Here is a 24,926-nt window from a genome sequence, read left to right as displayed (position 1 = left end):
GGGAAAGCCAACTTTTTCCTATTTTCCTACCATGATCTGTACCAGAGTAGATCTTCACACATTGATGAGTAAAAGTTTAATATGTTTCTCTTTGTCTTACAGAGCGTATGAGCAGTACTGTCTTGAGTACTATGGTTACCCACCTCCGCCTCTCCCACCCCCAGGGCCGGGGCAGTATGATGTGCCTTACTATGGTAAACAACCCTACAGACCACGATCTAAGTCCCCACGGGGCCGAATGGAACCAAGAGGCAGATCCCCAAGGGGCAGGGGCCAAGGTAGAGGTCAGTCAGATCGACAGAAATGGGAAGCAAGCAAGCCCGGCAGTAAATCGGGCAAAACTGATGGCAAACAAGAAACAAGAAACGAGAAATAAAGATGAAAAGAAAGATAAGAAAGATGAAAAGAAAGATGAAAAGGAAGATAAAAAGAAAGCGCAGAAAAAATCACATGACAAATCAAAATCAAGCAGCAAAGACCGGGAAGACAAAAAAGTGAAGAAAACTGGTGAAGTAAAGAAAGAAAAAACTGTCAAGATTAAAAAAGCAAAGGAGGTTGGGCAGAAAATAGAGGTTGTAACGGGTGTGAAGAAATCCTCCACAGTCGGCATAGCAACAATGGCGAAGAAATCGGTTCCGGCTAAGGGCACGGACAATCTGGTGAAAAAATCTCAAGTTGAAAAGGGTGAAGAAAGGGTCAGCAAAAAACGTGAAAAGAGTAACGTAACAAGTGAAAAATCACAAGCAGAAACTAACGTGAAAAAACTGCAGAAAGATAGTACAGAAGATAATAAGGAATATTCTTCAGAAGAACCACAGATCAATAAGGAAAATAAAGTTCCCTCAAAGAAAAAAGGTAAACCAAGGCCTAAAGATGATTCTGATGAGGAAATGGGCGAGGAAGTGAAAAGTACAAACAAACAAAAAATGACAAGGAAAATAAAACAAGAACCGAAGGACGATTCTGATTTTAATAATCCCGAGGAAAAAATTAGTGGTAAGAAGCAGGGAGAAAGATCTCGTGAGGTTGAAGAGGAAGTGCCTAAACGAAAAAAGAAGGAAAGAATGCGAGATTCTGAAGAAAAAGATCTGGACAAGGAAAAACCTCCTAAAGAAATCAAGAAAGAGAAGTTGTATGATGATCGGGACATTAAAAAGGAGAGACCTCTTATCAAAAGATTGAAAGTGAGAAATTCAGATTCCGACGCAACACACAGTGATTCAGCCCCAGAAGGAGATAAGATTCCTCGTAAATTCAAAACGAAACGTGTAAAAGAAATAGAAGAAACGGCTGATAATGATGTGGACGAAGATGAAAGTCCAGCCAAGAGGCAGAAGGTTGTTCATGATGATGAAGATGATGAAAAGGACGATTATGAGAAACCAGTCAGATCTGAGAAACAAAAACATAAAGAACTAAAGGAAAACAGGCATGTTTCAACATCAGACAGTAAAAAATCTCGTATTTCACAAGTGGAATCTTCAGAAAGGATATCCTCTGTGTCTAGAGAGGAAAGGTCATTGTCACCTGCGGAAAGAACTAAATCTCACAGGAAAAGGGACACAGAGACGGAAGAAAAAATATCTAAGGAGGAATCAAAATCTCAGGGGTCGCACAAGGCTCAACAATCATCTAAGATTGACAATGTGAAGTCAAAGTTATCACGAGATGATTATTCTGGCCCTAAGTCTGTTGTTGGGAGCAAAGTTCGCGTGGCCAGGGACAACGAACTCATGTTATCTCCTCCTGAACTGTCAAAATGGGAGAGAGAAGATTATTCAAGTGATCGCTCCCCTGAACCTCGTCGGAAACATAAACATCAACAAGAAAAACAGTCACTTCCAAGGTAAAGTACAACGATGAAAACAATGTTTATTAAAATCATGTAGCCAGTAGGATGTAAGTGGTTTTCCAGTATAATATATGTTTCACCTCCGAACTCTGGGTTTCGTTAAGGCCATCAATCATATATGGACAGAGGAAAATGGTCTTTATAGACAAGTGGTTTAAACAAAAGTTTGAATTTGCTGAAATTGGTCATTTGGGACCCAAGGCAATTTTCTTTTGTATACTGTGTTAAGACCACTGACTATATTAATTATATAATTAATTAAGCATAAATACCAGTATTTTAATAGAACTTTAGTTACTTGACATCAAACTATTAATATTGAAACTACATACCGAAAAGAAGAGAGACAAACACATCATATTAAGAGAGATGTAAATTTTGTTTTTGTTTTTTGTAGATCCGTCATTGAGAGTGCAGAAAAGGCCATCTCACAAAAGCCAATGAAGAGTGCTGTTACATCTGCAGTAGTGCTATCACCCCCCAACAAAAATCCACGGCGAGTGTTCGTCGACAAGGACAGGGAGGAGGCTGCCACGCGCAGCAGAGACAGAGACAGCAGTCGCCGTGACGACAGTAAACAGGAAGATGGTCGACGCGATGACAGAAAGGTTTTAAATAGACAGAGGTCGATGCAGATCACTATATCCGCACCAGACAAGCGCAAGTTCTCTGAATCGGAGGATTTGAGAGAAAAACTTGCTAGTTCGGATGATACCAGACCCAAAGAGGATTTAAGAGAAAAATTGTCTAACAGAAAAGCAAACCGGCTTAAGGAGGATAAAGAAGGTACGATGAGGTCATTCAAGGAGGATTCCTATAAAGACGAACTTGTCTCAACTCGCGGTAAGGGTAGTAGGCATCACGAGGATAAACGGGACGTGGAGCGTGCCTCGGTGGAGGAAAAAGTCGCACACAAAGACAAACATTCTGGTGGTAGGTCTGCTACCATAGCTAGTCAGAAAGTCTCAAAGGAGAAAACTTCCAAATCAGAGTCACGGAAAGAAGAAGAAGAGAGGATGGAAGAATCTGCAGAGAAAATTAAATACAGAAAGGAATCGTTGATTGACGAGGCTACGTTTGAGCCGGATTACAACGAGGAAAGTTCAGCAGACGAGGAAGCTGACGATAAAGCGAAGGCAAGCTCTGGTGAGGAAGGAGAGAAAGATGACAACAGCGAGGAGGAGGAAGAAGAAGAGGAGGATGAGGATACAGATAAAAAATCCAAAAAACATAAACATAAGAAAGGCAAGCATAAAAAGAACAAAAAACACAAACATAAACATAAGAAAAAGAAACATAAAAAGAACAAGGAGGAGAAGGAAGCCAAGGAATGAATGCGGGCATTATAGATTTCTGATATTAGTGTGTGTATGGTGTGATATTGAGGTGAATGTATGGGTGTAAATCTTGCTATTGAGGTATGTAAGGTTTAGTGTGTGTGAAGAAAGACTGAATACATGTATTATCAATGCTGGTGCTTACTGGAAGTCCATTTCTATAATCTTCTTTTTGATGCATTTAGTTACTAAGAATGTGCGATACTTCGCTTCCAATCTAAATTGAAATTTGGAGTTTATGGAGTAGATAACAAACACCAAAATTTAATTAGATTTTTTTTGGGGTTTTTTTTTTTTTGCTTAGATTCTGAGCTACTTTTCTTGTTGATCTCATTCCTATGTCGGAGTTAATACTACTGGTTTTGTTTTTTTGTTTTTCACTCTTGACATTCAGAGACATATCAAGAGTTTTTTTTACCATATGTTAAAAATCTTCATATATACATATATTTGACCACTGTTATACAATCAAAATTTTCAAATCAAACACAAATTGTGTTTTCTCCAAATACAATCTGAAATGCAAAAACATCAAAGAAAGAAGAGGGAACAAAAAATACAAAAAAATTGACAAACATGTTGGATCAAAACTGTAAAGGTTTGACGGACCTAAGGAATTTCATTTCTATTCAGCCTAATTGAAATGTCGCGAGAAAATACAGCTGTATTGATAATCATTATAGTATGTGATTTTATTTTTCAATAAATTTTTTTCATTGTGGTAGTCTAGAATCGGAGATTTTACAGATGAATTTTAAAACTTGTTCTCTAGGGATGTGTAGAGTTTATATATATCTTCCGTATTTGCATATTACAGATTTATCTCCCTTGCAAGTGTGGTGTCTTATTGTTTCGGACACAAAACTTGATTGTTTTCTCTGAAACGTATGATGTTATGGACTGCTCACAGACAATCAATTCTCAGCTCAAAGGCAGATAATTCTTTAATGTGCAAAGGCAAAATTACCCGAATATGTTATTCCCTCATTGTTTTGAAAGTGCTATTTTTGTATTTTATACGTTAAGCAGTTAAAAGTTTTATGTATGATTTTTCAAAATTTATATCTTTTGGGGGCATGGCCATATTGATTTTTAAGAATGACAATAAACAATTTTTATAATTTTTGGCTCTGAAGCCCCCCGGGGCAGGAGGGGCCGGGGCCCAATAGGGGAAATAGAGGTAAATCCTTTAAATCGCTACTAGTCATAGAGTTTTGAATGGAATGTAACCAAATTTGGCCACAAACATCCTTGGGGGAAGGGGAAACAGAACTTGTATAAATTTTGGCTCTGACCCCCCCGGGGGCAGGAGGGGCGGGGCCAAATAGGGGAAATAGAGGTAAATCCTTTTAATCGCTACTAGTCGTAGAGTTCTGAATGGAATCGTAACCAAATTTGGCCACAAACATCCTCGGGGGGAACGGGGAACAGAACTTGTATAACTTTTTTGGCTCTGGGTCCCCGGGGGGCAGGAGGGCGGGGCCCAAGAGGGAAATAGAGGTAAAAATCCTTCTAAATCGCTACTAGTCATAGAGTTCTGAATGTTTTGTTTTTTTGTTTTTCACTCTTGACATTCAGAGACATATCAAGAGTTTTTTTTACCATATTACAGTGTTAAAAATCTTCATATATACATATATTTGACCACTGTTATACAATCAAAATTTTCAAATCAAACACAAATTGTGTTTTCTCCAAATACAATCTGAAATGCAAAAACATCAAAGAAAGAAGAGGGAACAAAAAATACAAAAAAATTGACAAACATGTTGGATCAAAACTGTAAAGGTTTGATGTGACCTAAGGAATTTCATTTCTATTCAGCCTAATTGAAATGTCGTGAGAAAATACAGCTGTATTGATAATCATTATAGTATGTGATTTTATTTTTCAATAAATTTTTTCATTGTGGTAGTCTAGAATCGGAGATTTTACAGATGAATTTTAAAACTTGTTCTCTAGGGATGTGTAGAGTTTATATATATCTTCCGTATTTGCATATTACAGATTTATCTCCCTTGCAAGTGTGGTGTCTTATTGTTTCGGACACAAAACTTGATTGTTTTCTCTGAAACGTATGATGTTATGGGCTGCTCACAGACAATCAATTCTCAGCTCAAAGGCAGATACCAGGTAATTCTTTAATGTGCAAAGGCAAAATTACCCGAATAGGTTATTCCATCATTGTTTTGAAAGTGCTATTTTTGTATTTTATTTAAAAGTAAAGCAGTTAAAAGTTTTATGTATGATTTTTCCAAATTTATATCTTTTGGGGGCATGGCCATATTGATTTTTAAGAATGACAATAAACAATTTTTATAACAAGTTTTCCAAAATAATGAAATATATTTTGTTAATGAATCTAATTATAAAAAGGTTTATTAATGATAAAGAAGTCTAAATAGCAAAACTCAGTTGATGCATTAAAAAAGAAACCCGCAAAATAAGTTGGCATAAAAAATTGGTTCAGGGGATAACCAGATAAGAATATGCTTCATTAATGTCTCATACCATTCTCTTTGATGTTTCATATATACACAGGATATTACAATGTTCGTATAGACATAATGTGTATTAGGTATATCTGTTTTCTAGCTGAACAAGGTTTGAATGATTTAATGCAAAGTTCTAAAACTTATTTGACCACCATATTTATATGTTTACCAAGATGTTGTTTGCAATGATATCATTATCTATGTAGACTTCAAAAACTGCTAGTCTTTTTCAATATTTATTGGATTTTTTAATCGGAGAGAGAAAAAAGTTTAAGTTTGTGAATAAAGTTTATTTGGAAATTTCCGACAGGTTGCTTTGTCAAAAAAGTAATTAATCAATTCATTCATTCTGATAGTTTTGTATGAAAGTTTCCATTCATTCATTAAAAGATGTTGTCTTGCAAACATGCAATTTCAAAGATTGTGTGAAAGTTAATGAGAAATGATTTTGGAGGTGAAAGAATTTTTGTTTTTCAATGTTCAATTTTGTATTTGGCTCCATTGTTGATGGAATCAAAACTCAGACTTTGTTGTCTCAAAAATTATCAAGTGATGTAAAAAAAAAAACCCAAAGAAGGCATAGACTTGGTTTATATCTTAAGAAAATATACATGTAAAACGAATGTGAAAGTAATAATCGAGCTGAAGATTTAAGATTAGGCAAAGTAAAAAAATATTCTTGTTTCCGGTAACACCCTTTAAAAACGAAGGATTGGTAGATAGGGATTATCTTCTTCTTTTTTTTTTTTTTTTTTAATATTTTTTTCTCTTCATCCTAGATACTTGCAGTGAAAAACTGAAGTAGACTTTATTCAACCTTATAAATACCATGGGTTTGATTCCCAGGAGACTATTGGTGTCTTAGCTATATATATAGATTTACAGAATTTGTACACCAAATCCAGACTTTAGTAAAAATCAAACAAAATTTAGGTGTGTTATTTGTTTGCTTGAGGACAAAACTGATAAAAAGTTTTTGAGTAGGCACTGATTTTATAGGGTCGGTCGTGTTACTGGAAACACTAATATTTTTTTGTATGGCCTTACCCAAGTACACAATTTTGTTTTCCGTACAGAGGATATACTGGTTCATTTATTTCAAAAACAGGAAGTGCTTTATAAATGTATGCCGAAGCGTAATATTTCATTGTGTCAAATACCTGTGAAAAATTACATGGATATCTTAAGTTTGACATTGATCATGACTGGAAGTGACAAATTCATCCAGATAATTATTTACATGTATTGGATTCTTGCTCTAGTCATTAAATATATTTTGAGGGCGACAATAAGACTGTTTACCAGGTAGTCATATTATGTTTGAATAACTCATTGATATCTGTCACTGGCTAGGTATTGATCGTTTTGTTGTGTTTGTGAATGTAATGTCATGTTTTCAGAGTAATTGCTCTAATTTTTGCTCACAAACTTTAATGATATCACAATTTTGACACCTACCTGCAATGGCAAATAAATGCAGTTATGCAATGAGGAATCCAGATTTTCCCAACTCACAGGGACCTGGCACAAATTTCCATCCATTGGTGAATATGTATTATATGGATACTACAATGATATAGATATATTGACGGTTGGTTTGAAATCCATGCCAAGTCCCTGTGTGCCAACATAGCAGTCGTCTTGACTAGTATAGTAGTCTCATGAATATGTGTGTTTAAGATGATTTTCATGTTCTTTAGGAGAATGTGAAATAATTTCAAATGAATCATGCCATAATTATGTTTTAGTAAACCTTGACTTTGAAGGTCCTTACCTTAGGTCGATACGTCTGTAAATCTAGCTAAACATATCACCATTTTGCCATTCTAGATCTGATCTATCAAATTTTCTTTCCTGTTTCACTCATATTTATCAAAGCCTCAATAGATTACTGGGGAAAAAAATATCAGATCGTCACAAGTTTATAAAATCAGTAGATTTGAATCCTGACAAAGTGAAACCAAGGGAAGTAACTTAGATAGATCAGAATGCCTTTTGTTATATGAACATATTTTGGGGTATAAGCAGAGAATAGTTCAGTCAGGTTTCACAGTCAAATATTTTTATAAGTTATATGCTAGAAATCACAAAGTGATAAGAGAGATGCTGGTCATTTTAGAGATATGTGGAGAATGGAAGTGTTCTATATGATGGGACAGTGCCATGTGTGACACATGTAATTTGTAAATATGTGCAATTGTAAAAATGACATTTTTGTGAATAAAAAAACCTAAATGAAATATATTGTAGTAATGTTGTTTGTTGATTAAGAAAATTTGTCGATTTAGTGATATTTAACCCAATTTTTAATGTTGAATGTGTGTAGTAAATTATCAATACTGATATTGTATATTGATATCCACCCTCAACACTCCAGAAGTTACTATCACTGACGTTATATCCACCCCTGGGCTATCTCATAGTAAAACTGAAGACAGCTTAAATGAAAATGTCTAAACCAATTACAGGCCTGCAAAGATTTCCTTTGAAGACTACAGAGATAGCAATGCCCAGATTTAAAGCCACACATGTACAGTCAACCACATTGTACCATTTATACGATTCTTTTGATAAATGGCTTGTTCTGTTCTGTTGCCTCTAGATTTACTATTGAGATAGCTTAGGGGTGGATATAACGATAGTCCATGCAACAGAAACCTCTGGAGTATCGAGGATAATAATTGTTTTGTTGGACTCAAACATCACATGCGAGATGGATATTGAGTGCCTTATATAAGCATTGAAGTCACTATTTTTAAATTTCATCGGAAACTGTGAGAATTGCGGATTCTCACAAAAGTTAGCAAACAAAATTTATTTCATACCCCGATGAAATTAAAATATAGTGACTTCAATGCTTATAATTAATTTTCCAAGCTACTTTATAAAATGAAATACGTTTACACGTACGATTCCATTGATTTTTTCCAAGGGATTATTTTTTTCCAAATCAATACGCAACGTCAATGTTTCTATTGTGACGTCACGATGACGTCGGGTTTCCGCGCCTTTCTCGGATTTTTTTTTCATCGTGGAATGAAAAATATGAATAGGCCAATCAGAAAGCCAGAAACAAAGAGAAAATTAATTATTTAAGCATTGAAATCACTATTTTTTAATTTCATCGGGGTATGAAAGAAATTTTGTTTGCAAACTGTGTGAATCTGCGTAGCGGATTCTCACAAAAGTTTTTCAAACAAAATTTATTTCATACCCCGATGAAATTAAAATATAGTGACTTCAATGCTTATAATTAATTTTCCAGGCTACTTTATAAAATGAAATACGTTTACACGTACGGATTCCATCGATTTTTTTCCAAGGGATTATTTTTTCCAAATCAATACGCAACGTCAATGTTTCTATTGTGACGTCACGATAACGTCGGATTTCCGCGCTATTCTCGGATTTTTTTTTTCATCGTGGAATGAAAAAAAATGAATAGTCCAATCAGAAAGCGAGAAACAAAGAGAAAATTAATTATATACAAATGAAAATCAAAACAATTTGCCGTAATTTCCAAACTATGTACTGTAAATATTGGTTGCGTGAATGATTGGTGTAGAATCTGACACATGTGACTTTGCTATATGAAAATTTTATCAGGCCTATTTTTTTAATCAAATAAAACACCAAATACAAGTCTCACCATCCAATGTCAAAATAAATAATAATCTATTAATCTTTAGACACTGGTTGAATTGTGTTGGTCATTTGAGACCCTAGAAAAGTGGTCTTATTAAGCAGGTGGTCTTATTAAGCAGGTGGTCGCTAAGACAGGTTTGACTGTAAACACGTTTTAAATGTTTCTATTTGATGACGGTTGGTGTATTAAAGGAATATGTAAGATAAGATTGCGAACCATTATAAGGTTCAACAGTTTAATAGAATAATAATGAATTAACACTTGATTGATGTCAGTACATGTATGTATGTCGAATCTCCACAGCTGACAAATGTTATTTTCTCTTCCTTTTTAAAGAATTTCAACATGGTTTTTTTCTTCTCTCTATCAAAAACAGGAGCAGGCGATTTAGTGTTTTTCTTCATTTGCAAAAGTTACTTACTTAACACCATAACCGTTAACGAAAAGTTTGAGCTTCTTTTTTACTGTAAGGTTAAAATATTAAAGGCCCACTACCTTTCTGAAATAGCTTTTCATCTTAGAAATGGGAATGTAAAATGAGATTAATAATTTTGTAGAGTCGCAAAAGTTATTAACTTACAGTTAATACTACATTTATCATCACCTTCTGAACAGTTTAATTAAAATAAACAAATTGTCAATTTTCATAACGCGGGTCGTCTTATGTTTCCCATTGTCATCCTAAATGCCGCGCGGTAGTTGACTATCACTGCGCCAGACAGCAAAACAACGAAATGACTCTCCATTGTTTTCATATATTACGCAGGAAATCTAGCATATATTTGGTGTTGTAACCGCAACTTAGTCCAATCGGTATATATTTTCTAATGTTATTATTTTGAAGATGCCCCACCGCTGACAAATGGTATTTTTTCACTATCAAAAACAGGAGCAGACGATTAAGTATTTTTCTTCAGTTAAAAAAGCTACTTACTTTACACCATTACCACCATTGAAAAGTTTGAGCTTCTAATTTTGCTTCAAGTTAAAAATATGAAAAATAATTAATTGCATCCCGATAAAATTCCGTGGCACTATATCCTATATGGAATGAAGTACTGATTGCGCATGCACCAAAGGCGAAATAAATTATTTTATATTATTTTTTGTGTTAATTAGACATATATATACACGATTAAACACCAATTATTGTTCAAATGATGAATATCATTTATGCTCTGTCGGCGGTGGAGGATCTTTAACCTTTATATTTTGCTCCAGGAAGGGTAGTGTACTGAACTCTACTATACAATTCGTATTTTTCTACAAGAGTTGTCTCCCTTCAACTTCATGTATAGTAAGAACATCGACTTTTAATATTAGATTGCGACTATTTCTAGCTGTAAATTGAGACTTTGAACTATTTATACCCCAACCGATGTTTTGATATAATGTGCCAGGTTATTCAAAAGATTATTACATGTAGCTTACTCACTTGATTAGCTAAATGTTTATCTCTGATTCAGAATAAAATACTTCAGAATTCTATCAAATACTCATTAAAATTTGGTTATCAAGAACTAACTTTAACTTGATTTGAAAATCTGTTTATTAGTGATTGACCTCCTATTAAGCTTATAAACAACTTGGTCCATATCGATCTCAAATTAAAAGTTAAATACGCAATTACAATGTACGTATATTAATGGGTAATGGCGTGCCTTCTTTCCTGTATTGTTATGATATAACCAGTCTTTCCCCACTCGGGCCAAGACAGGAAAATTACGTGGAGAGCATTATTATATTTTTCACATGCAGTAACAATGATCAAGCTTGACCTTTGCATCTGAAAGGCAATTCAAATAAGCAAACATTTTTGGCAAGCACGCTCTACCGGTATATGAAGTTTTTAGTTTAATCGAACCGAATGGGTTTGAACTATCACGCACAAAAAAATTATCGTTTTTTTTTCAACGGCAGTAACCGTTTTTATGAAGACTTGCTAGAAATGTGATTTTTAGCCGCTAAAGCTAGGTCGGTTAAAAGTTTTGTTTTTTGCAAGCATGCACTACCAGTATATGAAGTTTTGAGTTTAATCGAACCGAATAAGTTTTTAACTATCACGCACAAAAAATATCGCTTTTTTCAACGGCAGTAACCTTTTTTATGAAGACTTGCTGGAAACGTGATTTTTTAGCCGCTAAAGCTCGGTCGGTTAAAAGTTTTGTTTTACGTGTAATATTACAGTGTTGAATATGATTTTTACCGAATAATCTTATCTAGACCCTTAAAACGTCTAAAATGGTCTTTGGACACTCTGGTGGGTCCATTATTATGTAAACCGTGTTGTGTACGACACTAAATACATGGTGTTATTAGATAAGGGAGATAACTCATATAGCTATATTATCAATACATCCTAAGGTCATATCATTAATTTAGGTTATAGAACTTTCTAGAATATTATCATATATAAACAGATATGTTTGTAAACACGTTGATAATAAGTAGGAATCTAGATTGATCTATTTCCAGAAAGTTCTGTGTGTTTACTTGTTTACTGTTTTTAGTTAGATATTTCTAGAAGTAGAAGGTTCTCATGCAGTATTCTTGAATTAGGGTTTAGCCATATATACTCCAGCTGTTCAAGGCTAATCAGAACTGTAATGAGACCTGTAATTAGACATATCAAGAATTGTACAGCGCCATATAAGATTCTATTGGGAGAGCTATTGTGATTTTATCTGTGGATTATTACAACACTTTGTGTGGATTTATTCATATTGCCTGGAACTTTACAAATCATCTGTGAACATTCATTTTCCTCGTGGATTTGTGATTATTGTTAATTTGAAACCTGGAAGGATCATACCAGGACATTCGCATACAGATAAGTAACACTTTAAATCATCGTATTACTCTTGTACCACCATCAATTACTTTAGATATTGTAAACCATCTCTGTATAATATTGTATATATAATTAAATTGTGTTTTGAATTTAGCTGCTGGTTTCTCATTTCTGTTATTCGTTCATGTAACAACTGTAACTAGTTCTCAGGTCCCTGTGATATCACGCGGAAATAAATGCAGTTGTGGTAATAGTGACTTTATATGACAGTTGACCTTCACGTCCACAGGAACTTTACACTTGTGTCAAGTCCCTGTGTACTCGTGTCAAGTCCCTGTCAGAGTACTCGTGTCAAGTCCCTGTGTACTCGTGTCAAGTCCCTGTCAGAGTACTCGTGTCAAGCCCCTATGTCCTTCACGTCTGAAAACAGTCTCAAGTAAGCATCGTCAATCGAAACCAGGTGGAATTTTGATTGAATGTAACATGGCAACATACTTTCTATTTATAGTGTCCTTGACCTTTGAAAAGCAATCCGAAACATGATTTTTTATTTTTTAATGAAGATTTCGGCCCTTTCACCAGTGTCACCCGACTTTCCATTGTCGGAGGTTGGCAATACTGATTTTGAGTCTAACGGACAGAAATATTTCTGTGTGACTGCCATCGCGACAGTATACAATCAATTAACAAAAACGATTAATAATATATCTTACCCCTTCCTCAATATGCTATTTAATTATTACGTGTTACATAGGATTACAGACGCATGGCATGTTTTGTCATATTAAAACATAATAGTTGAATGCATAAAAGTCACCAAGAACACACACACAAGAAAGAAGAAAAGAAAACAAGACAAGAAAAAAAAACCAATAACAAAAAGTTAGATAGAAGAATTGTAGAATTAACCGATGCTGTTGGTTAAAAAGATTCCCCCAACATGACGATCTAATGCATATTGATTTCACAGAAAAGCGGGGGTTAAAAACAGCACCCTGTCGAACAACAGTTTAATTCTTTGTCAATAAGAGAGGATTTGTAGTCGTATGTTGATCAGATCAGGATTCAGGGATATGATTTCCTGTGATTGAATAACATTTACAAGAAACGAACCATGTCAGAGGTGATTGGAAACATTATTTATAAAATGACCATTTAAATACTAGGGGAGATAATCATATCCCTGGGATTATAAAATTGACCAATGGTTTTAATAGCTTTCAATATACACTGATGATCACATCCTCAGTTAAAGCATGTGTATCATTGTGGTAATTTTTACCCTGCAGTAATCAGTTAGTGAAACAAATCTATATCAAATACAATTTCAGAATCTTGCATATGTTGATGTCGCAACTTTCTCTCCATCCTCGATACTCCAGTGTAGAATATCATTCATTCGTGCTTTAGCATAACTATTCTTAAATGAATAAATGTTGATAACACAAGTATTGTACAATATCCAACAAAAGTGATTATAAATATAGTGATATGTTCAAAAATACATGTATTAAAACATTACACAGTATACATGTATATACACACCATTACGATCCTCTCAGCTCACTGTTCCATCAAAACCGGGACTCCCAATGAAACAATCGCTTGTAGTTGTATCCTATGAGAAGTCGCCTTGCCATACCAAGTTAGGAACCCCCAATCCACCAACGAATGAAAACAGACAAACGTAGATGTAAGTGTAGTATTAATACACTGTAACAATCCACATTTGTATCGGGGCAAACTTACGGGAAGGCCAATCAGGGTTTAGGGGATCTTTTGTTACACCTTGGTACATTTTGTACCTGTGTTTGATAAAATAGAGAAACGCACTATTAGCATTGAACTTCATTATTTATAGCAACTAAAATCGATCTTTCGAAATGTTAAATCTTTAATACATATATTTTTGCATCTCTGTACAAAATTAACATTTAACTATTTAACAGAACACTTTTAAGTAAGTTTAAAACATTCACGAATTATTTTTTTTTCATATCGTCACTTACAAAGTAAAGTTATGATTTTTTTTCCCGTTTTATATTATTTCTCCGTTAGGGCAATCCCGATAACTTTAATATTTTTGTATCATTCATGTATAACCATTGTCAATCCGGCTTGACAACCATTTAAAGGGCAATATGCATGTATACTAATTACTCTTTTGGACCTCAAATGTCTTCACAACAAATAATCTGTGAATAGTATTAATCTAAGTTACTTACTTTAAAATTCGTATTTTAAAATATAATTTGTATAAAGTTGGATTTTTTCATGACAATTTTTAATTTACACTTATAACATGGTTAACAGACATTAGGCCTATTTATGTAATAATGTGGAAAAATCCACGACTCTTGGATGTTGCAATACCAAATATTGCAATTTCAATACACTAGTTAGATTTATATCAATAGAATGTCATCAGGTATGGGCGCATTCGATTTGTTCTTTGATTTGATATATAACGAATTTTCAATACAATGACGCTATAATTTGCGATGCATAAAACAAAATCTCAATGACTTTTGTGTTTTATCATGAACAAATGATGTGTATGCACGGGAGAACGGGAGTTTATGGTTGCTACGCACCTGATTGATATGAACCTGTGCTAGGGCCAAGGTCCTATATCTAGCCTACATCTACTCAATTAGGATACTGCTCTGGATGAAATTAGGAAATAAATGAAAAAATATCACAATGAAAAATCACTAATCTTCAGGTTTGATGATTGGCCATTATAGAGAATTTTTGCAATCTTTCGTTGAGATTGGATCCTTGATGTCGAAAGCACTAAAATTTCAGGACAGCTGACAGTGAAACCGAAATAGGTAAATTGAGGACACCCATCGATAGTTATAACTTACATATGCTACTGATATCTCTTTGTTCAAAACGAAACCTAAAATCAGTTTCGGTTTTACCCTTATTAGTTGTGTCATTGTAACAGAGAGTACCCGGCCGCGTATAGTTGACCAGTCGATGGTTAGGGATGTATTTGATTGGAGCTGGGGACTCGCTTCGGATGACAAATACGTGGTGAGTCATTTAATCATGAAATGAATCAAAATAAAAAAAATGGCACATTACAACTGAAAATGATTTATCATCTTCGATATTCCAGGAGTTACCATATTTGCTGTCGTCATACTACGAGTTTGATAGTATATATATAGATAAATGTACTATGATTATAGTATATATATAGATAAATGTACTATGATTATCGAGGAATACGGGGCTATTTACGTATTAACTCACTCATCCCTGAAATTTTATAATGGACTGGTCTAGTCTTGGATTTAGAAGAGCCTAAAATTGTTTTTATGGGTGGATGAGTTAAAGTATTAAATTTATATGTAAAATGCGGAAATGTTCATATGTGCCAAGGATTTATAAGAGAGACGTCCTTGTATGTGCGAAATAACACTTGTATAAGTACGTAGCTGGGTAAATCCAGATTTTTTTAATACTTGCTACCTTATCTTTCAAATTGATGAATATACAAAAAAATGTATTTTCAGTCGTAGTATGATAAATTTCATTTTAGTATCACGTTTCGTAAGACAATGGAACTATGCCATGTGTACTAACCATATGCCACACGTCTCATTTGGTAATCTATAAATAAAGCTAAATATAGCACTCTTTGGGAATTTCCGAGGTATTTCCGCAGTAATTTCGCAGCAACTATAAATAGCACAACGCTTTTCTTTATTCCTTCATTGTGGATATTTCAGTGATCTCAAAATAAATTTGGCTCGACCTCGTGATAACGTTATAATGGCAAGCCTACAGTTAAAGCCTACGCAATACATGGTTATTGAGACAGAATTAATAATTATACAACGTATGACTGAAGTGCATGATTAATTTAATATGTATATGGGCACTTTATGATCTCTTTAAAGTTGATATTGTTTGTAAGAAACATAGCATTGAAGCTGACATGCAACAATGCATAATATGTTTCTTTGAATTAGAGATAAGTATTTAAATGTAATTATGGAGTTGATGTACTGTACTTACAATATACATGTATATGGCATGGACTATATTTTGTTTGAGCCCTTTTCTGGCCCCCAAATTTATCGATTTATTAAGAATTTAGAGATAAATATGGTTGCATTTGAAGTAGTGAGTACATCCCTGATTTTAATTGTAATACAAGTTTCCTAATTTTGCAGCTTTCAGTTCCCATGGCAACCCATCCGAAATATAAATAAATTAACTAAGTTTGAAAACTTTGTCATTTCTTGCCTTTTTTGATAGTTATTGTCTAAGAAACAATAGAGCGCGATCTTCAACAAAATTAACATTTATTCTGAATATGTAGGTACCTAAGATATATTTTTAGGAGAAATATAAAGTTTGTTCAAGGATGCGCATAAAAAAATGGCCAAAATTGACTAAATTTAACTATATTTTCAACTGCAATGATATATAATTATCATACTTATCACATCAAAGAAGTACTCGATATTTGATATTTAACAATTTAATAACTGAATAACATGTTTGAAAATTTGATAGGTTTCAACAAGCGGCCAAACCATATTATAACCCTATATCGATCGATATGTCATGCAAGAATGTAAAGATACAAGCGAAAAAGAAGAGAAAATTACTTTATATTGTGTAGTTTAAAGATGCTCCTCCGCCGATAGAGCATAAATGATATTCTTCAATTGAACACTAATTGGTGTTTAATCGTGTACATTTATACCTAATTAACACAAAAAATAACATAAAATAATTTATTTCGCCTTTGGTGCATGCACAATCATTACTTCATCCTACATAATATATAGTGCCACGGAATTTTTTCGGGATGCAATTAATTATTTTTTCATATTTTTAACTTGAATTAAAATTAGAAGCTCAAACTTTTCAATGGTGGTAGTGGTGTAAAGTAAGTAACTTTTGTAACTGAAGAAAAATACTAAATCGTCTGCTCCTGTTTTTGAAAGTGCAAAAATACCATTTGTCAGCGGTGGAGCATCTTTAAAAGAACACTCATTATATCGCATATATATTCCATTGCAATTGATGGAATATCAGCCATAAGGAATTATCCTGACCCGCTATCTTTATAGGGAAGGACGTTTTGATTTTGTGTAAAATTATGATGTATTGCAGCCATAATGCATTTGGTAAAAAAAATCACAGCTTTTAAAATTGGAAACATTTTCGACTTTCTGTATATCTAGCTCGACTGGACGGCTATCTATCCGGCACCCCTGGGTCTACGATCGACACTTCAGAATCCTTTTCGATAGCGACCTCAATCATACTTGCTACTGCAGTTTGGGGCCACATGGGTCAATGGATGAGGTAGGTGGCTGCTTTAAATTTAAACCCAATGCATGAAAACTTAAAGATAAAATTGTACTTACAATATTTAATATACAACTCTGAATATATTGCTACATTCTATTTTTCAGTCCATTTTAACTACCAATATTTTACCAAATTTAGCTACTGATAAAACCACAAGGACCTGGCACGAATTCCTAACCAACAGTATTTATACGTATTATAATATCTATAATATATATATACTCTAAGTCTTGGTTAGAAATTCGTGCCAGGTCCCTGTGGATAAAAACATCAAAAAGATAGTTTAACGTATTTAAGCAAATATGAAGAAGGATATAGGTACTTTTTGATATTCCAACACTCCGATACTGATTTTATCCAAAACTGTAATAAAATATCACTAAATACCTTTCTTCAAGGTTTTTCAACTGTCAAAATTTCGCGATTTTGGCGTAAAACTAATTAAAATTTCAGCGAATCAAAATTTCGCGATTTGGCTCGAATGGTAAAATTACATGATATAACAATTCTTCATATTTCATGGATTAAGATTTCGCGACCATTGCGATGACCCGCAAAATCGCGGAAATGTCTTCCCCGTAGAAATAACTGTCGACTATATATATATATATATACAGTATGATATTCCGACGAATTGGTTTTGATCTTATATCCAGTACTCGAGACGTTTTAAATTAAATTCCGCATATGACAACAGTTTGTATGCACCTGGTAACGCATGCTATAATGAAAGCATGCCGACACGGAAACTGTATTTATTATACAAATGGTACCTGGGCCCTCTTTGTATATAGGTATAGACAATGTCTACTTGTTTGTGGCAACGTGGCTGGTGACCTTGAAATGTCGTAAATATTATCGATCGATATTGTTATACCCAAGCTATTTACTGCCTAATGTTTTTGTGTCGGAGGGACTTGGGAATCAGTTATAGTCTACAATTATTTAGACCTACTCTGGTGTCTATATAACATGTTCAGACATTTTTATGGTCAATATATTAAAGATGCATCCTCCACTGACAATTGCATTATTTTGCTATCAAAAACAGGAACTGACGACTTAGTAATTTTCTCCAGTTACAAAAGTTACTTATTTTACACCATCATCACCATTGAAAAGTTTGAGTTTCAAAAATATTAAAAAGAATTAATTGCATCCCAAAACAATTCCTTGGCACTATGTCTTATATGGATTGAAGTATTGATTGCGCATGCAACAAAAGCAAAACAAATTATTTCTTTTTTTTCTGTGTTAATTAGACATATACAATGTATATAAACATGTTATCAAACACCTGTTATTGTTCAAATGATGAATATTGTTTCTGCTCCGTCGGCAGTGGAGCATCTTTAAAATTCGGCTAAATCATACGTCTTTTTTGGTACATTTATCCCATAGCAAAGCATACTTTTTCCGCATATGTCGATTTCAAAATATTTTATTCTGCAGATGTAGCGACAGTTGGAACTGGACAAACGGAATATGCAAGCGCTGCGCCTGTACAGTGATATATTCCGCAAAAGGTAAGAATTTTGCCTTTAATCTAGACTCCAACTCATACATTTACCGACAAAAATGTTACGAGCAGTTCCCATGTCCCCGTGCTTAGTGGGTCCACCTTATACTATCTCACAAACAGGTACATATGTAAGTATGTGTATATAAACCAAGTTCTGGATGTGTTTATGTTCATATATGTTATCTTAATGACATTTAAACACGAACAAATACACAGTTATTTAACAAAAAAAGTTACATAAGTAATAAAAAAAAAAGGTGTTGAGTTTATGATTCTGTTTAAATCCAAGTTCTTGAACCACTAAGTAGAAATTATGTAGACTCATATTTATGACATATTCCAAGTTGACCAGTAGTTTAGGTGGAGTACATGTATTAAATATGTCAATATATCCACAGTTAGATCGTAATAACCGTGGCATGTCGATCAGATTCCAAGTAAAATATTAACAGCTTGAAGCCGACGGTTTACGAAATAATAACCCTTACTACTTCTGAGAAATACGTGCTTGATCAGATCTCAATTTTTATTCAAATAAGTTTAAACAGCTTTATTCATCGACACACTATACCACATAGTCTATGTTGCATTTACTGAATTTTGTAAATATGTTTCTCTATAGGTAGGGCATTACATATTGTACCTGTTACCCCTGTTGCATGATATCGTTAAAAGGCGACTAAATTTAGAACATGATCTTTTCTCTTCTATGGTACAAACTTGCTAAACCTGCCTATATCATTAGGGGTTGGTTTTTTTGCCTAATATATACATATATATATAAGGCAAAAAAAATCTAATGATATAGGCAGGTTTATTGGGTATATAGGCAGGTTTATTGGGTATATTGTGTCTTTTACAACGCAGGTATCACGGTTCAGGTGCAAATATTTCCGTAATTGGTAAATTCACATGCTTGGACGATAGAATTAATGTGAAACTTGTATTTGTGCAGTTGATTCTTAGTATTAATCGATTTTGTCGTCGAGTAAATGCTCTGACTTTATTTTGAGGACATGACATGATTACACGACCACGGTTCACTTGTACTATTAAAACGTGAGCAGCGTGTCACGTGTACAAATACCAACGTACAAATGTATATATGTACATACATATGCAGAATTATGCTATCTGCGAATAGTTAGAGAGATGAAGGGAAGATGTATTTGCGTAATTAGGTGTAATTTTTGTGTCTTTTTCTTATTTTCTTAGGAGATGATGTTTTTGTGTAATTGTCATTCTCTCCGATAATTTCATATTTACTGTGATTAAAAAGTCATTCTTATGACTTAGAACCAACTATTTATATGGCGGTTTAATTGGCATGGTTTATTCAGTTTGACTTCCTATTAAGAGTCCGGATAACTTACTTGCATTGTGCTGCGGTGTATGGATACACGTCTGTATGTTTTGGGAGGCTGTGGTATTCTCGTAGTATATCTCCTTGTAATGGAACCTTTGTTATTTAGAAACTAAGGGAAGTAACTCTGGTATACCAGAATGTCACAAGTCTCATTCAGAATGAAAAACACAGTGTCAAAATACAAACAAACGATAGCGTGCCAATACAAATACAATATAATCACTTGACCATTTTTATCGGGTTACCAGCCGACACTGTTATCTAACTCTAAATTTAGCTTTTCCAGATATTTTACACGTATTTCCCTGTATACTACATGCATATTGATACGTAGGCCGCTACCTGTACTGGCCATATCGGCAGGTCATATTTTAGCGGAGACACTATGTGAAAATTCAGGTTAAGTGTTTTTTTCTGGCAAATTTTATTAAAAACCTGCATACGAGTAAGTATGTAACGAATGCTAATTAGAAACAAAAGGCCGAGTATAAAAATCCGTAATAAACAATTGAGATTATTTAGATAAGTGCTTGTCCGGATCCACGTAGATGAGTAGAATGCAGAGTTTACAAGTTTTAGAGAATACCTGGCTAGGATTTGGTTTGGTTTGAATCTAAGGGTGTGCTGCTTTATGATGGTGGAGGAAATAAGCTGGAGTACCCGTAGAAACACCACCGACCAGCGATCAGTATATGACAAATGCCCCATATGGGATTCGATCTCGCTATACACAGATGTTCTTCGGTGAACGTATTGAGAGGAAGTTTCTGCAAACATGTGATTGGTAAGATATTTCCTCCTGTACTGTCGTCAGTTTTACTATGAGATAGCTCAGGGGTGGATATAACGACAATGGAAGTAATCCTTAGAGAATGCATTTTCCTGTAGTCCCGTCTTTATTAAGTCATGTCCATATGCCTCCTCCCCTCACCCTTTCTCACTCCCTCCCTCTCTCTCACCTTCCCACTCCCGCCTCTATCTCTCTTTCTAACACCCTCCCCAATTCCCCCTCTCTCTCACTCACCTCCCTCGTTTTCTCTCACTCACCTTCCCACTTCCCATATCCACCCACTCTCTCTCAGCCTCCCACTCCCCTCCTCACTCACCCCTCTCTCTCTCTATTGCTCTCTCTATCTCTCTCCCTCCCCTCCCACACTATTTCTCCCTTACTCTTCACCCTCTCTCACTCCCCATCTCTCCCACTCTCTCTCTCATCCTCTCTCTCTCCCAACCTCATCTCTCCCATACTCTTTTTATTTGAGTGATCTTTCATTATGAGACAGTCCGAGGGTAGATATTAACCCCAAGGGTATCGAGGGTGCATTTCCTGGAATCTCGAGTCACATTGATCTTTTGGAATCTTTGTCACATGGCCGTATTTAATACTAACCCGGATCGCCTAAATATATTTCTACGAAATCGCGGTGTACTTCGTTTTGTTTATACCACCCACATTTCACAGGACACCCTGATTTCTTGTTCTAGACAGCTTGACAACACAAAATAAGCTGAGTGATTGAGCTCTTAAAAAAGTGCAGTGTATTCAAGAAAGCAAGTATATGCAGAATTATCATCTTTTCAAATAGAAAGATAAAAAACAACGCGTTTTGAAGAGTGTTTGTACGAATTAGTAATTACATAATGTGAAAAAGTCAAGGATGATAGTTTTATCTTACCATGTTGGTACATTAGCTTGGCTGTCAGCCAGTTCCACAAGGATCTGCCACGATTTTTTTTATAATATATATCTTGTATACACTTGTGGCCAGTTCACTATGAGAAGTCTAGTCTAGAATTCGGCGATAACAGGTAAACCTTGACGGGTATGAAGTGATATCAAGTGTTCGATATATCAATATTTTATCTGACACGTTTCGTATTATCCGAATAAAATATCAGCACTGATGATTCCATTAGAACGTCCATATTCTCAGAAGCGGCGCGCTTGACAAGTTGACGCCACAGGTAGGACATTTTAGCACCCCCCCCCCCCCCCAAAGAAAAGAAGAAAAAAAAATGTACTTACATCCCGAGCTTTTGATATCGCCCCATTTTTGTCCCTGAGTGAACCGTTCGGCCTCGTGCTGTAGGTACTAAATACTGTCTGCTTGTGTCCTCAATACTGCAGGGGTTACTATCAGTGACCTGGATAAAGCGTCTGTGATAGTAACCTCTGGAGTATCGCGGATGGTCTTCTGGCCGACATCTAACGGTTAGCAAGCTTAACACTCATTAAGATTTGTTTTTGGAAAATCAAGGTTCTGTTTCTCTATACCTTATACGATTGTTTGTTTGTTTGTTTGTTTGATTAATTAACGTCCTATTAACAGCTAAGGTCATGTAAGGACGGGCTCCCATGTATGTGGTGTGTTGCGTGTATGTTGTTGGAGGTGCGTGTTTTGGGAGACTGCGGTATATTCATGTTGTGTCTTCTTGTATAGTGGAACTGTTGCCCATTTTATAGTGCTATATCACTGAAGCATGCCGCCGAAGACACCAAGCAACACACCCCACCCGATTGTAAAGAGACTGGATAAAGTTGAAAGTCAAAATACTGAGACAGGATATCTTCGTATCTGCTGCTTGGTTTCTTAGGCCGTATGGTTCAGTGTGATCGCGCTATAATTTTTATAACGAATTGACTACTATGCATCACACTTTCATTTCATTCCACATACAGGGAGGCCTTTGTCGTTGAAGGTAAAGGGAGGGGGGGTTGTAGGGGGTGGGGATGGGTTAAGCAAGGCAGAAATCAACATCTAAGATGAAACACGTGTATGCTTTTTCATTTTTTATCAAATGTGATACATTTATAAAATTAATGTAGAATTAAAAAAAATATAATCTTATTTTAAGTCAAAGGGATAGATATTAATTATTAAATTTGGTTAACGTGCGTAATAGCGATTTTCTCTTCACTGTATGCCAGGTGATGGGTGGATGGGTGACAGAGTTTGTGTTTACTTTAGTTTCAAATATATTACATGTCTGTATATATGATTAAACTGGTAAGTCCAATGGCTTTAATTGATAAAGAACTCGTAAACGAAGCGCCTTGAATTAGATGTCACAATGCAAAACATTCAAGGTTTTAACATATATTGGTTCATTGTTTTGTATTTAAATTCCGGGTTAAATGGACCATTCAATGAGGCTAATTCTGTTACATAACCACGAAGCAAAATAAGTTAAAAGTGTTTCGTTCGACATTCCTTATTAACATAAACAAAAAAATATTTGCGAATTCCATGACATTGATCAGTATTTTAATTGATAACGTTGAAATTCCAAATCATATAGCGATACGTTTAAGCAGGTACTATATATATACGTTGTACTCATACCCGAGCCGATGTTAAAGGAACAATTCAGTCTAAGATTACATTAAAACTTGCTCACATTTCAAAAATAAACTAGTTCTAATGGAAATTAGATTAGTTGGTTTTACTGTGATATGTCAGAAAAGCCCATTGTGTCAAATGTATGTGAAATGTTCAATCGCCATTACACTAGCCTTGTATGCCGAACCCTGACCCTTGCCTGTGTAGTAAAAAATGTTTTGTTTAGAACTACTCAAATCGTTCTTACAGGTGTGTAAACATTATTAGATGCATGTTCTTGTCAAAAAATAGTTTCATCAACTCCTCAGTGGTTATGTATTGCATTTGTTTAACGTTCGTGACTTTGACTGGGTTAAGGGTACAGCGTACCTGTTGTACCTGCTTAATCGTATTGATCAACGATTTGAAATTTCTAAAGTATTATCAAAATACTTAACAATGTTGTCGAATTTGTCACTATTTCTTGTCATATGTTTCATAAGGAATGTAGAACAATACATTTATGTCATATTTTGCTTCGTGGTTATGTAACGAATTAGCCTCACTGAATTGTCCCTTTAACCGCCAAGGAGTTGATGGCATTGTTTTTCAGACTAGAGCATGCACCTAATAAGGTCAACACGTTACTGTAAGATCAATTTCAATAGTTATAGACGAAAGCTACCTTAATCTACTGTCACTTGCCAGAGTTCGGCATACAAGACGTCCGACCACAATGTATAATGGCGGCCATCGAGCGAGCGAGTTTAAAAACATTTCGCACACATTTCATCAGTGGGCTTTCCTGACATATTACATTTATACCAACTACTCTAACTTAAATAAGAATCTGTTTTTTTCTAATTTATGCGCAAATGGTAATGCCACTCTAAGACTGAATTGTCCCTTTAAAAGCAAATGCAAGTCTCGAATTTGGAAAAAAAACCTTCAGAATAAATTGACCTCGTGTTGCAAGTTTTTGTTTGTAAACAAGTGACACGTTAGACTTTGATTTTAAATTTTATTTTTCGTGGAAATAAATTACATGCACATTATACCCGACTGAACAATAATTTGTTTATATGTTTGCTACCAACGGTTTCCAGCTAATACCAATCATCGTGAATAGAGGTTATAATACAATCACCGACGCTATTCACAGGGATATGAGAATTAGTTACAATTAAAATAAATTTGGACAGACTAGAGTGAACATAGACCATCTTTAGACAATTTAGAGGTCTAGATAAAAAA

General features: G+C 34.7%; 2 protein-coding genes across 2 annotated transcripts in view; both read left to right on the top strand.

Moving 5' to 3' along the window:
* Positions 1-4,299, top strand: part of LOC138323916 (E3 ubiquitin-protein ligase RBBP6-like) — a 29,625-nt gene extending 25,326 nt beyond the window's left edge. Inside the window, exons 16-18 of the mRNA XM_069268853.1 lie at positions 103-363; positions 404-1,846; positions 2,250-4,299. Coding sequence (XP_069124954.1) covers positions 103-363; positions 404-1,846; positions 2,250-3,186 — 2,641 coding nt within the window. The 3' untranslated portion in view covers positions 3,187-4,299. The remainder of the gene's footprint in view (positions 1-102; positions 364-403; positions 1,847-2,249) is intronic.
* A 10,736-nt stretch (positions 4,300-15,035) lies between these two features.
* The window catches only part of LOC138323914 (interferon regulatory factor 2-like), a 34,866-nt gene continuing 24,975 nt past the window's right edge, over positions 15,036-24,926 (top strand). Inside the window, exons 1-3 of the mRNA XM_069268848.1 lie at positions 15,036-15,163; positions 17,335-17,458; positions 18,917-18,990. Of these exons, the coding sequence (XP_069124949.1) occupies positions 18,950-18,990 (41 nt within the window). The 5' untranslated portion in view covers positions 15,036-15,163; positions 17,335-17,458; positions 18,917-18,949. The remainder of the gene's footprint in view (positions 15,164-17,334; positions 17,459-18,916; positions 18,991-24,926) is intronic.

The sequence above is a fragment of the Argopecten irradians genome, chromosome 5 (genome assembly GCF_041381155.1).
Source record: "Argopecten irradians isolate NY chromosome 5, Ai_NY, whole genome shotgun sequence".
In the NCBI taxonomy this organism is placed as follows: Eukaryota; Metazoa; Mollusca; class Bivalvia; order Pectinida; family Pectinidae; genus Argopecten; species Argopecten irradians.
The sequence above is the reverse complement of the archived record's forward strand: the minus strand, read 5'-3'. Positions and strand labels throughout refer to the sequence as shown.